We start from the raw sequence: 14,879 nt of genomic DNA, 5'->3' as shown, positions 1-14,879 counted from the left end.
TAATTATCCTCTGAAGTCTGTTTCTATCTTGTTGAAAGCTGAAGTTTGTATGCACAGTCATGATTTTGCTTAGCGATCACTAAATGAGGACTACCTGTATTTTACTATACAGAATATTCCACCTATGGTCATTTCTGTTAAAGAAGTTTGAATGAATTCAAGGAATGTTCTGTTTCTTTCTCTAATTTAGCCTGGTCTTCTTTGGTTTATTGTGTCCCAAAGGTATTTTTTCTTAAGCTTCTTTCCTTCCTGTTGTTATTTCTCTGTTTCTTTATTCCCGTTTGCTGTATTTGTGTGTTCTTTTTCTTTCCCTATGTGCATTATCTACACTGGGTGATGGATTGAGTGGATATGAAAGGGGTTGCAATGCAGCACACTCCTTCGATGAATTCAGGATAACAAATACTGTATCTTCATCTTGAAACTGCTAGATTCAGGCTAAAATCAGGCTCATCACTGGCCAATATCTACAGTACTGCAATTTTATTCAGCTGCAAAGCTATGTGGAAATAGTGTTTGAGAATCTTAATTTTAAAATCCACAGGAATTTGATAAAGCAAATACCCAGAGAGTGCATCAGTTGTTTTGGGATGTGGATGAAATGCTGTTTGAAGGAAAAGTGAGCTCCCAAACTGAGAGTCTAAAGACAGAATGCAAAGACTGGACAAATAGATCACTTCACTTAAGGCAAGTCTATATAAAGCTTATTTCATCTGAGACCCTGTATTATTTTATTATTTTCTGCATGCATTTTTTACTCAATATGCTTAACTTGCCTTTTTTGCACTGGCTTAAATTACAAGTCTCTTATAGTTTGAATCAGAACTGAGTTATATAACAGTAGCTGCCACTGACTGCTCGTTCTATGTTTCTGGTCAAGTTGAATTGAACTGTTCTGCCTATATTCAATTTCATTATTTCATTATCATTTTTTTACAGGATTTTGGGAAAACAGCTTCTTTTTCCAAAAGATGAGGGTTTTCAGCATTATCAAAGCAGAAGTTCTAGTTCTGTGTATTCGAAATCTGTACCTAGTTTGAGTGAAATCAACACCAGTATGAGAGAGTACGTTGTCATCAATTTAATAGATATTTATTCATTGACATATATGATTGACATTTTAAGATTATGTTATACTCCCAATGTATTAAATAACCACATTCAACTGAACAGAAGCAGCATATGGGTATTCCATGCACTAAGTGCTTTTTTAATAATGGGGAAAGATACTTTTAAAATAGATTATACAGTAATTAAATTTCAGAAATATTGCATTGGATAATGTAACAGAATTTGCAAGAAATGAAATAACTGTTGAAACATGCTAGTGATTGTTATGCATATTATTATATTGTTAGGTTTATGTTTTGTTGAAGGCAGGGTTATATGATTGAACAGGAGAAGTAGACAACCCATGATCCGTTGGGTCATTCTTCTTTCCATATGTAATATATTTGTTTATTTATTTATTTTTGTCACACAATATGTATAAGCATAAGCATGTAATAACTATACAATATATAAGCATATATATAAGTATGAGTATGTAATAACTATATTAATTGGATATAACGAAAGGAAACAATAGGACAGGAACGGTCCTATTGTTTCAGTATATAGTACATAGTATATTGACTAAAATATATATATGTATATAGTATATATATATTATATTGAAACAGTATATAGGCATATACTGTTTCCTCTCCCCTTACAACCCTCAGCAGAGCCCAGGGGTAGGGATAATTTCCTTACCAGATTCTTCAATGCCCTCAACAATGGCAGAGTTTGTAATGTACTTCCTTCACTGGAAAAGGTCTTGAAAAATTAGGAAAACATTCAGAGATGTTTCTATCTTTAAAATATCCCATGTTGAACTGAATAGCATAGTCAAACATCAGAAAGTGTTTATAATATTTTGTATCATGTCATAAAATGGCATAGGGCCGGGTTATCTACGGGACCGCCTACTGCTACCGAATACCTCTCACCGACCCGTGCGCTCTCATAGAGAGGGACTCCTCAGGGTGCCGTCAGCGAGGCAATGTCGTCTGGCGACGCCCAGGGGAAGGGCCTTCTCTGTGGGGGCTCCCACCCTCTGGAATGAACTGCCCCCAGGACTTCGTCAGCTTCCGGACCTTCGGACCTTCCACCGCGAGCTTAAAACATACTTATTTAATTGCGCAGGACTGAGCTAGATTTTAATTTATGGGTTTTAACTTGGGTTTTATTTTTTATATTTTTAATTATTAGGCTTTTTGAATAAGTTTTTTAATTGTTTTTAGATTGTATTTATTTGCTTTTAAATGCCTGTAAACCGCCCTGAGTCCTTTGGGAGATAGGGCGGTATATAAATATAAACAATAAATAAAATAAATAAATAAATAAAATGCTTTCTGAGGATTTTTATGTCATAAAAAGTTTTAATTCTATGGGAGTCATGGGTTCCAGAATTTGGACACATTCTGTAAGCAAGCCCTTTGGAGGTACCTTGTTTCAAAAATTGTTGTCCTATGATGCAGCATTTTGCCAGATACAGCAGTAGTATGAGGTGTGTCATGATACTTACCACTAAACAATAATCAGAAATGTGTTGGAAATGCCTAACAAACTTATAAGTTAGCACTGTACTAATGTAATTGGAAAACATCTGAGTAGAGATAAGGCAAGTTCTGTAAGGTGTTCAAAGCACATTAAAGGCTGTAAGAGGCTAATCTTCATTAGAATTTTACTTAATAAGAAGCTGTATTCTTATTTTTTTGTTGATATAAATTATTTTTTGTGTGTATTGTGCTTGGAAATTTTAATAAGTTACCCTAATAGCTTATAGTATTACTTCCTACAAAAAAAAAATAGCATTATTTTTTTTCGTTTGTGTACCATAATTTAGGTTATGCATTTCAGGATCAAAACTGGTACCTGCTGCTTTTCCAGTGCACAAAGCATTCAGCTCTGAGTTAACAGAGATTTCTTTACCTGATTCACCTGGATGTTCGTTCTTGGAGGAAGAAATTTATGATGCAGAAGGAAAAATGGAAGAATATCTTGCATTTGACAAGAAAGAAATGTAAAAGTTCCGTTTTAATAGCTTTCACGAGAAATAATTATGACTAAGGAAAAATCAGACTTTTTATGAAATCATCTATATATACTTGACTTATCTTTCCTTGTGTCTCTAAGCATAATCTTTGGTAGCAGAAAATTGCAGACAAAATTATTTTGTCTTTAAATCAGTGAATGTCAATGATTGTGATTGATAATATGTCATCACGGCATCATCACTTGACATATTGGGACTTTCCCCACCCTTTGCTAAACTGGTTGTAAGCATGGCCAGCACGTGATGCATCCGGCCCATGGGCCGAGTGTTTGACAGCCCTGTTCTAGACTGAAGCTCTTTTCAAAATGTAACCTTCAGTTGCTTTTTCTTCTTAACAATGTTAGCTAATTTAAGCACATATGATTAAAAACTAGCAAATGTCATTTGTCATTTAACAATCAGAGGTTTTTAAGACCAGGTAGGCAAAAATTATTCTCCCAATAGATTGTTTGCATGAGCAAAACAATGTTAAAAAGCTCTACCAATCACTTTTGTGTTTGAAGCCTAAGCAATTTAAGCTGTTGAAGAATTTCATGTCAATCATGCATGCTTTTCTTAGTTTTATTGGAATTGGTTAATTAGGCAAAATAACATGAAATAAATTTGTCAGACACCTTTTATTATAAAATCATTTGTCTTGAAAATTGCTGAGAATATAAGAAATATATAAAATACTAATCCTTTGTTGTTGTTAGTTGCAAAGTAACATGGACCCCATGGATAATGTTCCTCCAGGCCTTCCTGTCCTCTACTATCCCCTGGAGTTCATTTAAGCTCACGCTGAGTGCTTCAGTGACTCCATTCAGCCACCTCGTTCTCTGTTGTCCCCTTCTTCTTTTGCCCTCAATCTTTCTCAGCATTAGGCTCTTCTCCAGTGAGTCCTTCCTCCTCATTAGGTGGCCAAAGTATTTCAGTTTCATCTTCAGGATCTGGCCTTCTAAAGAGCAGTCAGGGTTGATCTCCTCTAGGACTGGCCGGTTTGATTGCCTTGCAGTCCAAGGGACTCACAGGAGTCTTCTCCAGCACCATAGTTCAAAGGCCTACTAATCCTACTATGTTTTTAATATTGCACTATTTCCTCAGTATATATAACAGTTTTTCTGAAAAGAAGTAGAAATTTTCTATTGGATTTATTTAATCCAAAATCAAATGAGGAAAGAATATTGTTTGTATTGTTAGTATGTGATCAAGTGATGGATACTGAAGGCCAATTTGTACAGTACAAATTGTGAGAATCATGTTTCCTGTGTGTATAAAATACAGCTTTTATGTGCACATGCATTTACCACTGAGTCTTGGTAGAATTTAAATGTGGTAAAATCATAATTTATAATTTGACAAGTTCTGAAATAATATTGTGGGGCAGTACTTTGATCAAAAGGGACAGGTTGTTATTAATAATTAATAATGCTTAGTAATAAAACTTTAATTTCCTTCTTTTATTAGTGATGATGAAGGCTTAGAGCAAAAGAATGCTCAACTTGCCCAAAAACAGATTAAACATGGCATTCCTCCTGTTTCTCCCAACTCCTGCATCAAAGAAGCTGTGACTGCTGAAGTGTTTGATCAAATCTGGAAAAATATAATTAAAATACTGGAAGAATTAATAAGAAAATACTGGGAATCATCTATTACAGGTAAGTAGAACATTTTAAAGACAGGCTGAACCATTCTACCTGGTTAACTTGCCGTAATCAGGAAGAAGGGACCAAAGTCAAGAGGTTTTAGGACAACTTGCAATGGGCATCTCACCATGGCCAACTTGCTACCATGGCCAACTCGCCATGGCAAACTTCTGCCCTTGCTGCGGCCAACCTGCTGTGGCCATCTCTCTGTGGCCAATTCACTGTGGGACAACGTATCCATGCAGGATACCTCAATGCAATAAATGTTATCTGCCACTGTTTCGTTTACATTATTTCCACTTTTGTCCCATGGTGAATTGGCTGGGTGAGAGAAATGGTTAGAGAAATGGTGACAGTGAGTTGGCTGTGATGAGATGGCCTTGGCCATGGTGAAATGGCTGCGGCAAGTTGGCCATGCCAAAGTGTCCCATTCCAGAGTCAAGTATGACTGGAATGGTCTTAACTTACCAAGAATTTTGTCCATGTCCTTAGGCTGGATGAATGAAAATGATTCATAGCAGTTACTATTTAATGGGTAACTAGGATCTGTTATAATCGAGAAACCCAAAGTTGGGACAAACATAAACAATCCTGTTTGCGGGTATCTACCAGACATGCCACAGAAGGCAATGAAATTTTTCCTTCCATTTTAATAGGTCCTTCATAACAAAACACTTAAAATAACTCTTCTGGGTGTGTAAAAGAGGCAATGGCAATGGCAAAAAACAGTTGCTTTGTCACTTTGAGAGCCTCGGCATAAACCTTAATATGGGCTTTAGCCTATCAGATGGTTCTGTCATCTTACCATATCCTTGCTTTGAACTCCATGAAAGAAATTCTTTCGGGTCACAAAGCAAGGATAGACACCTCAGGAGCTATTGGGTCAATCTCTGCCCTAGGGATCTACTAGACTGAGATAAAAATGCCAGTTTAGATGGAAGTAAATTGTTCCAAAGCAGTCAAAATATTCCTTTTCGGTGGCAGCCCCTACTCTATAGAACATTCTTCCCCCCTGAAGTTGAGTAAGCCTCGATTCTCCTGGCCTTCCAACAAACTGATTCCACCCCCCCAAGTGAGAATATATGACGTGATGCCAAATTTTAGTTGATTTTAATGTTTACATGTATTTAGTTTTATAGTTTTATTATGGTTTTTATGTTTGATTAGGAGCCACCTAGATTTGGTTTTTAAATGGATGACTATATAATTGTTTAAAATAAAATAAATAAATACAATAACACCTTCTCTATCTAAACAAAAACAAAACAACCTTCCCAGTCCTGAGCCATGAAAGTCATAGAATCTTACTGTTGACAGAATAGCTTCGGTTTCCTGCCTGTTCCCCCAGAAAAACCACCTACCTACCAACCTTAGGAAGCATCATTGTATCATCCTGGCAGCTGAGTAGAGAAAGTGACAATTATTACTAATAATTAATAATGCATTGCTTTCAAAGTTGAAGCAAACTAAGAGGGTTCTGATATTGTCAGATTTATGTATGTGTATTTACTATTTTTATGTAATAATGATCTAGAAAATTTCAAGCATACGGAGAAATCAAAAGTTACTGGAAATAAGTTATCACAGATTCTACCCTCCCGTGCTATGGTAGATACATCAAGTGTTCCTCCATCCAGAGGGTCAGAGGTTCGATCTTTTGGTCTGCATTTTGGACAATCCCAGGTAAAATAATATCTTTTCGTCAAAATATGAAAAATTGTCATGCTAAGAATGAACAACCTATCTTTCATGTATTTAGTTGAATGTTCTCTTTTACTTTGTTCCCTCTGTTTCCATGGTTCTTGGGTGCTTAAGCCTGGGACAATTTTTCTGGTCATTTTTTCTTTTTCTTTGTCTTTTGGCCTTTGAGCAACATGGTAGGTCGCAATATTATAATGAAAGAAAAATATTAAAATATATTCAACCAGGATAATTTATCAACATGCCTAAGGTTAAAAATATGTGCGTGTATGAATAAGCCATGCAAGAGAGATTAACACAAATAAAAAGTTAAATATTTATTTATTTATTTCATAACTTGAATTTAATTTCATACCTGTTCCATGACACCATTTTGTAAATATGCAACAGAACATATGCAATAATTATGTTTTAATTTATTTAATTATTACATTTGTTCTGTAATAATTTATTACTCAGAAAGTAATAAATACTAAAATAAGTTTTAAAAACTGTAAGAACTCAAAGCCGAATGGGTTTTTGTAGAACAAGAGAGTAAGATTCACATTACCGTATTTAAAAGATAAATAAAAACATGTCTGCCATATGCTGGAGAGATCATAAAGATCATACTAAACAAAATTGTCCCCAAAGTCTTGAATATTTCTTAACTGTTACATGAAACTGTTTTATTCACCTGAGTCAATGTACAGTGCATGGGGATTTTACAAAGAAAGATGCAGCTAAAGAAGTGTTGTATTTCCCATTTTTATATACAGTGGACTCAATCTAGAAAAGGGTCCTACATGCTTTCTTTAGAATTTAAAAAAATTCAATAAGCTGCACTGTATATAGTTAATTTAATGCAGAAGGCAGCAGTTATCTAGTGGCTGATGGTTGCTTCTAACATTTTGGGGGGGAAGTAAGACTAAAAATAAACTGGACAATAATATTCCCATGCTCGGTTCTGGGGAGGTGAGGTTTGTTTCCTCTTCTTCCTTCTTTATAAGATTAAGACTATTTAAGGGAATAATTAGATTCTGACATTGAATGACATATCTGTGTTTGTTTCTGTTGTTTTCTTTAGGCCCACCGTTTCCCCAGCAGTTCACATGGCAATTTAAATGGTGTCATGACAATTCAAGCTAAACCGCTACAACAGAGACATTCAAGCTTCATTGAAAAGTATGTTTTATAAAGATCTCCTTATAAAATCACACTTTTGTATAGGCTATATTTGTCTATTATTTCTGGCCTTATTTATTTTAGTTAGATAGTTAACGTTTATTATGATTATAGACCAGGTTTATAAAATGATAAAAGGAATAACATACCTGATCGAAGTAGATCATCAGTTTTATTTTTATTCAAAATATTAAACATCCCAAAAAGAAAAAATACAAAAACAAGACCCAACTAAAGAAGACTACACAAAAAAGAATGCATAAAATGAAAAATAAAACAGACATATGCATATGTACATAAATTGTCTCCCCAGCTGAACACTGATATACTTCCAAGTTAATAAGTCCTCCCCTTTTGCAAAGCAGACATACAATTTATAAATTTCTAGACCACTGTTTACCCAACCCGCTTAGCCTGACATCTATATACTATACAGAAACATAGTTTATAGTTTATAGATAAAACCAACAGCTAAATCAAACTTCAAAATCCTGTTAATAGGCTTTTTATTGTACAATTTACTTACATTTTGGGAAGGTAGAAGAAAGTAATTTAGGATTAAAAATATGCATGGCTGATTGTGTCTCTAGATACACAAACTTTTTATTTTGGTTATGATGAAATGGTAACATATTGTTCTTTGCTCAATTTATTATTACATTTTACTCTCAGAGAAAGGCACTTGTGAGTTCTTATCTCTGATGCCAGAATCATTCATCAGACTTGAAATGTATGCAATTCTTTATTGGGGAATGCTGATCCACTTACCATTCAGCTTCAGGTTGCTGAAGACTGTAATTTTATATAAGTGGACTGATGTTTGGTTGAAACTGTCTTTTTTAGGCATGAACAAGAAGACAAGCCACAAGGTGTGGGTTCTAGTATTAATTCAGCAAAGAATCGAGGGGGACGAATGACTGATAGCAATGTTTCATCATTACCTCGAATGTTGCCTGGATCCTCTAAGAAAACAGTGGGCCATCGTAGGTTACCATCAATACCACAAGACCAACTACGTTTAAAGACTCCCAATGTTTACAGTGATGAGGTCCTGCGAGGAACAAAATTGTACGATTTTATTTCTGTTCTTTCCTACTGTATTGATCATGTTGAGTTCAGATGATAGAATTTTGACAGCACTGAGAAATAATCTGGTGATTGTGTGACACAAACACTGCATTTAGAAGAGAACTACATAGTCTAAAGACGTGATCCTTCAAGCTATGAAAATAAGACTCATTGTGATCTTAGAAACAAATTAATCTAAATAATGTAACGGAGCCTGCAAAATTTACTCATTTTTAATACTGCAGTGAATTTGGTTCATGCAGAACTCTTTTTTTTTTTTAACTTGTAGCACAAAGTAGACATATGAAGAATAGTAAGAGTAATGAAAGAATCCTGTATGAGGAACTAAGCAGGTATGAGGACCTAAAGTAATAAGATCCAGATTTTTAAGCAGGAAGATATGCATTATTAAGATTGTGTAATTTTAAGTGGATGTCTTGTGCTTCAAAGAGATCCTGCCTTCCCAGTTTAGCCCCTCCAGATGTGGTAGGACTATAATATCCAGAATTTCCAGAAGTGCAGTTTTTGAAAGTCACTATATTGGACTGTCTGAATATTAAGATTGACTTAATATTTCTATATATGCAACAGAACTGTTATTTATTCACCATACTGGGTTAAGAAGCATTCTTGTACCAGTTTAGGGAGCTGAAATAAGAATTAATTCCTATGTCTATGCTGCTTTCCTACAGATGCACTGCCTTAGATCGTTTGCCATCTCCATTTACACCTGCTGTTCGGAACAAGTTGCCACCCATTAATTCAGACACCATTGACCAATACCTTTCAGTCCCTGGACTACGCTTAAGCTTTGTAAGACATTTACATTATTTGTGCCATGAATGATTAAATACTTGTTTTCATATCTCTCTATCTCTATAGAATCTAGGGTGTGCACATCAAATAAAGAAAAACTCAACTTAATTAAAATACAGTGTGATCAGGTATTGGATGAAGTTGCCAGTAAAACTTTTAATCAAATCTTTGCATAATCCCAAAAGGTATACAGCCACCCACACATTCATAGTTTCTTTCAGCTATGAAACTTCCTTGAGTACTCTTACTCTTTTGCACTTTTCCTCTGTGCCTAATAGGACTGATGTGAAGAGACTTTAGAGTCTTTAATTATCAACTGCAAACCATACTATTCGCCTCGTGAATCTTCCTCATTTCTTCTAATTGCTGTTTATGTCCCACCACAAGCCTGTGTAAACAAGGCATTATGAACTCTAGCTGACCAAATCATGGAGGCTGAAGCCAAACACCCTGATTCACTGGCCATTGTTTTGGGAGATCTAAACAAGGCAAACTTAAGGAAAGAGCTACCAAAATACTTTCAGCATGTCGATTGTCCCACCAGAGGCAAGAATACTCTAGACCATTGCTACACAACACTAAAAGATGCTTATCGGTCTTTACCACATGCAGCTGTAGGACACTGGTCATTGCATGATTCACCTTGTACCTGCTTACAGGCAAAGACTTAAAACCACAAAACCAACAATTAAATCAGTGAAGACCTGGACGGAGGAATCAAAATTAAAGCTACAGGCATATTTTGACTGCACTGATTGGAATATTTTTGAAGATACCTCTGCAGACCTGGATGAACTCACAGATACTGTAACATCATATGTCAGCTTGTGAAGACCTATGTGTACCTACAAGGAACTTGCGAATATACAGTAACAACAAACCTTGGTTCACACCTAAACTTAAGCAGCTACGACATTCCAAAGAGGAAGCCTACAGAAAAGGTGATAAAATGCTGTACAATCAGGCCAAAAATGCACTAACAAGGGAGATCAGAGCAGCAAAAAGAAGCTACTCTGAAAAGCTAAAGAATCAGTTTTCAGCATATGAACCAGCAAACATGTGGAAAACTCTTAAAAATATCACCGGCTATGGCAAACCTCCTTCCCAGGCTGAAGGTAATCAACAACTGGCAGATGACCTGAATGAGTTTTACTGCAGGTTTGAAAGGAAACTACAGCCACCTAGCTCCACAACCCCCATCTCAGACACACCAACAACAGCCAAACCTCCTACAACTGACCCCATTTCATTGGATTCACAACCCCTAGTGATCTCAGAAAAGGAAGTGCAGGACCTATTTCACAGACAAAAGCCAGGAAAAGCTCCAGGCCCAGACAAGATAACTCCTTCTTGCTTAAAAGTCTGTGCTGAGCAATTGGCCCCCATCTTCACCCATATTTTCAATAAATTGCTAAAGATGTGCTATGTTCCTTCTTGCTTCAAACGCTCTACCATCATCCCAGTGCCGAAGAAGCCCACCATCAAGGAACTGAATGACTACAGACCAGTTGCTTTAACATCTATAGTCATGAAAACCTTCGAAAGACTAGTGCTTTCCTACTTGAAAACCATCACGGATCCGCTATTAGACCCCTTGCATGCTATTAGACCCCTTATTGAATGCTGAACTAAAGTCTACAAAGAGGACCCTTGCATAGGTCTTTGGAGACTCAAGATGTTGTAGGATGTAGTGCAGAGCCATATTAACAGCATCATCTGATGAGATGATGCTGTTAATATGGCTCTGCACTACATCCTACAACATCTTGAGTCTCCAAAGACCTATGCAAGGGTCCTGTTTGTAGACTTTAGTTCAGCATTCAATACCATCATTCCAGACACTCTTCTAACTAAGCTAAACCAGCTACAGGTACCGGAACAGATTTGTAAGTGGATCACAAGCTTCCTAACAAACAGGAAGCAGCAGGTGAAGCTAAGCAAGATCACATCAAATACCTGCACAATTAGCACAGGGGCCCCCCAAGGCTGTGTGCTCTCCCCACTTCTCTCTGTATATCAATGACTGCATCTCCAACGACCCATCTGTCAAGCTACTGAAGTTCGCAGATGACACAACAGTGATTGGTCTCATTCTAGACAATGACGAATCTGCATATAGACGAGAGGTCGAACGACTAGCCTTGTGGTGCAACCAAAACAATCTGGAACTGAACACGCTCAAAACCGTAGAAATGGTGGTAGACTTTAGGAGAAACCCTTCCATACTTCCACCTCTCACAATACTAGACAACACAGTATCAACAGTAGAAACCTTTAAATTTCTAGGTTCTATCATATCGCAAGATCTAAAATGGACAGCTAACTTCAAAAACATCATCAAAAAAGGACAACAAAGAATGTTCTTTCTGCGCCAACTTAGTAAGCTCAAACTGCCCAAGGAGCTGCTGATTCAGTTCTACAGAGGAATTATTGAGTCTGTCATTTGCATCTCTGTCTGGTTTGGTTCTGCAACCCAACAAGAAAGACACAGACTTCAGAGGATAATTAGAACTGCAGAAAAAATAATTGCTACCAACCTGCCTTCCATTGAGGACCTGTATACTGCACGAATCAAGAAGAGGGCCATGAAAATATTTACAGATCCCTCACATCCAGGACATAAACTGTTTCAACTCCTACCCTCAAAACGACGCTATAGAGCACTGCACACCAGAACAACTAGACACAAGAACAGTTTTTTCCTGAAGGCCATCACTCTGCTAAACAAATAATTCCTTCAACACTGTCAAACTATTTACTAAATCTGCACTACTATTAATCTTCTCATCGTTCCCATCACCAATCTCTTTCCACTTATGACTGTATGACTGTAACTTGGTTGCTGGCAATCCTTATGATTTATATTGATATATTGACCACCATTTGTGTTGTAAATGTTGTACCTTGATGAATGTATCTTTTCTTTTATGTACATTGAGAGCATATGCACCAAGACAAATTCCTTGTGTGTCCAATCACACTTGGCCAATAAAAATTCTATTCTATTCTAAAACTTATGTCTGTTATATAAATCATTCAAGTATATAAAATAGATCTATATATAGTAAGTATGCTTTGCCTAAACACATCTCCATTCCTGAGTGCTGCAAAGACTAAAAAACCAGTGAATAAACCTGTTCTTTAAAAACTCTTTGGTGAAAGAGATGATGGGAAATCACTCACATGTGCTTCAATGGCTGCTCCTCATGAGGAGACTACAAGACAGCAATTTCCAATGAGTCTGAGTGCCAGGAGACAAAGAAATCATTAAACTCACAATTGCAGCAGACTTTTTAAAAGGATACTAAGTATGTTAATTACACTTCTAATCACTTTGGAAACTGCTTATTTAAACATTTTAAAGTATTATAAGTCTTTGGAATGACAAGTTTGAAAAGTCACCTGGTGAATCTATCTTTGTTTCTGAACTGTAGGAAGTTAGCACCCACCCCCCTTCTAGAACCCAGATGGATATTTCTTCCAACAGAAAAAAAGAAAAATTAACCATAAGTTTAAGAACTTAAAGAATGTGAAATAAACAAAAGCTAAAGATTTTGAATCAAGAAATTTATAAACAAATTAAGGGTCCAGACCAATTTGGAATATCGTAATGTTTACTTTAAGATGTTGGAACTAATAATATAAACAACCACTTTCATGAGAACCAAAGCTATTTTGGCTACTAAAGCTCATAACGGAGATAAGAAAACTATTATTTAAATTGATGTAGTTGTTAAGGTGTTGGTCTATAGCAGGAGACTGTATTCGTCTTAGGCATGAAAACCATTTGGATCATTTTGAACCAGTCACTCTCAGCCCAACTCAGTTCATAGGTTTGCTATTGTGTAGTAAGTGGGAGGAGGAAGAAATATTAGATATGTTTGCCACCTTGATTTATATATGAAAAAAATCAGGGTAAAAAACAAATCTTTAAAAAATTGGATATTAGAGAAAACTACATTCCAGGAAAAATAAAAACCTACCTTTAGTTTAGACTAAGTAAATTACTATGCAATTAAAGTTTTTTCTGTTTGTGGTAAAACATGTTATCTTCATCTGAAGCTCCTTTGAAAAAGTCTAAGTAGGTAATTTTAGAACTGCTTGCCTTGGTGCTTGGAAGCTGGTTAAAAATATAGTTATTTGTGAGGAGGCAATAAAAAAGTCAATTGAAAAAAGTTAATTGATTGCCAGGAAGCAGGATATAACCAGTTTCATTAGAATTTATACATAGCCAGACTTTATTCTATGAAGTTCAAAACCTCTCTTTGGAGTTTTGCTTATCAATCAGCTTTCAGAACTATTTGAACCCTGGTGCAGGGTAGTATTGCAGGAAGGGATACCATATATAGAATCTATCAGAATGTTATATTAGAGATCCTCAACTAACAATCTGTTCTGTTTCCCTTTCCCCAATACTCCCAGCAAAGAGTCAGTCAGAGGCCTTCTTTTCTCCTTTTATTTACATAGATATATGTCCTGGCCACGTCTACCCACGGGCCTGCCAAGTTTCTGGAGATAACGAGGAAATTATAGATAAGGCCAGAATTACTCACGAATATATTCTTCCCTCCATTGATACAGTTTGCCCGTGCCAATTCGTTGCTTTGTCCAAGACAAAAAACCAGGAAGTCCCGCCTCCTATTTATAGTCTCTGCAGATGTCACTGCATGACAATTATGACTTGGCTTTATCCCAACGCTGCTTCTGCTGCGCACACCGGTCACGCCTGCGCAGCCTTGCATCACTCCAAAACTGTTCTTGGGGCGTTGCCAAATCAGAAGAAGGCTCCAGGGAATCAGGTCTTGCCGGCCCCTCCTCCTCCCTTTGAGTGGGTGCCAGGGAGGGAAAGGGCTCAAGAGAAGCAGGGCTTGCCAGGTCTTCTCCCTCACTTTCTGAATCATCCGAGTCCAGGAGTCCGGGTCCAGGAACCTGGGTCACAACACTATCCCTCACCGCAGGGCCCTTCCCCCGGGGCTGACGATCGGGATGCGGTCGGGCTGGGTTCTGCTCATGGAAGGCCTGCACCAGGTCAGGGGCATGAACGTCGGAGGCATCTACCCAGGAGAAATCAGTCCCGTATCCCTTCCACGCGATCAAATATTGGAAACGACCCTTCAGCCAGCGGGAGTCTCGTACGCTGTGGACTTCGTATTCCTTCGACCCGTCCTCGGCGACAGTGACGGGTGCTGTTGGGCACCGAAGGGGACTCGGTGTGGCCTCAGGAACCAGAAGGGACCGGTGAAAGACGGGGTGGATCCGCATGGATCGTGGCAGGGTCAGTCGGTAGGCTACCGGGTTGATGACTGCCTCGACAGGGAACGGGCCGATGAATCGGTGGTCCAACTTCTTTACCGGTCGGTCGGACGGGAGGTGTTTGGTGGAGAGCCACACCCGGTCTCCAACTG

General features: G+C 37.3%; 1 protein-coding gene across 2 annotated transcripts in view; it reads left to right on the top strand.

Annotated features, from left to right (window-relative positions):
* FAM149A (family with sequence similarity 149 member A) overlaps positions 1 to 14,879 on the top strand; it is a 55,770-nt gene that overhangs the window by 28,726 nt on the left and 12,165 nt on the right. For both annotated transcript variants that reach the window (XM_058193892.1, XM_058193891.1), the window contains exons 4-11: positions 545 to 687; positions 940 to 1,065; positions 2,891 to 3,067; positions 4,547 to 4,737; positions 6,260 to 6,408; positions 7,493 to 7,590; positions 8,434 to 8,658; positions 9,351 to 9,471. In XM_058193892.1, the coding sequence (XP_058049875.1) occupies positions 545 to 687; positions 940 to 1,065; positions 2,891 to 3,067; positions 4,547 to 4,737; positions 6,260 to 6,408; positions 7,493 to 7,590; positions 8,434 to 8,658; positions 9,351 to 9,471 (1,230 nt within the window). The remainder of the gene's footprint in view (positions 1 to 544; positions 688 to 939; positions 1,066 to 2,890; positions 3,068 to 4,546; positions 4,738 to 6,259; positions 6,409 to 7,492; positions 7,591 to 8,433; positions 8,659 to 9,350; positions 9,472 to 14,879) is intronic.

The sequence above is a fragment of the Ahaetulla prasina genome, chromosome 8 (genome assembly GCF_028640845.1).
Source record: "Ahaetulla prasina isolate Xishuangbanna chromosome 8, ASM2864084v1, whole genome shotgun sequence".
Taxonomy (NCBI): Eukaryota; Metazoa; Chordata; class Lepidosauria; order Squamata; family Colubridae; genus Ahaetulla; species Ahaetulla prasina.
The sequence above is the reverse complement of the archived record's forward strand: the minus strand, read 5'-3'. Positions and strand labels throughout refer to the sequence as shown.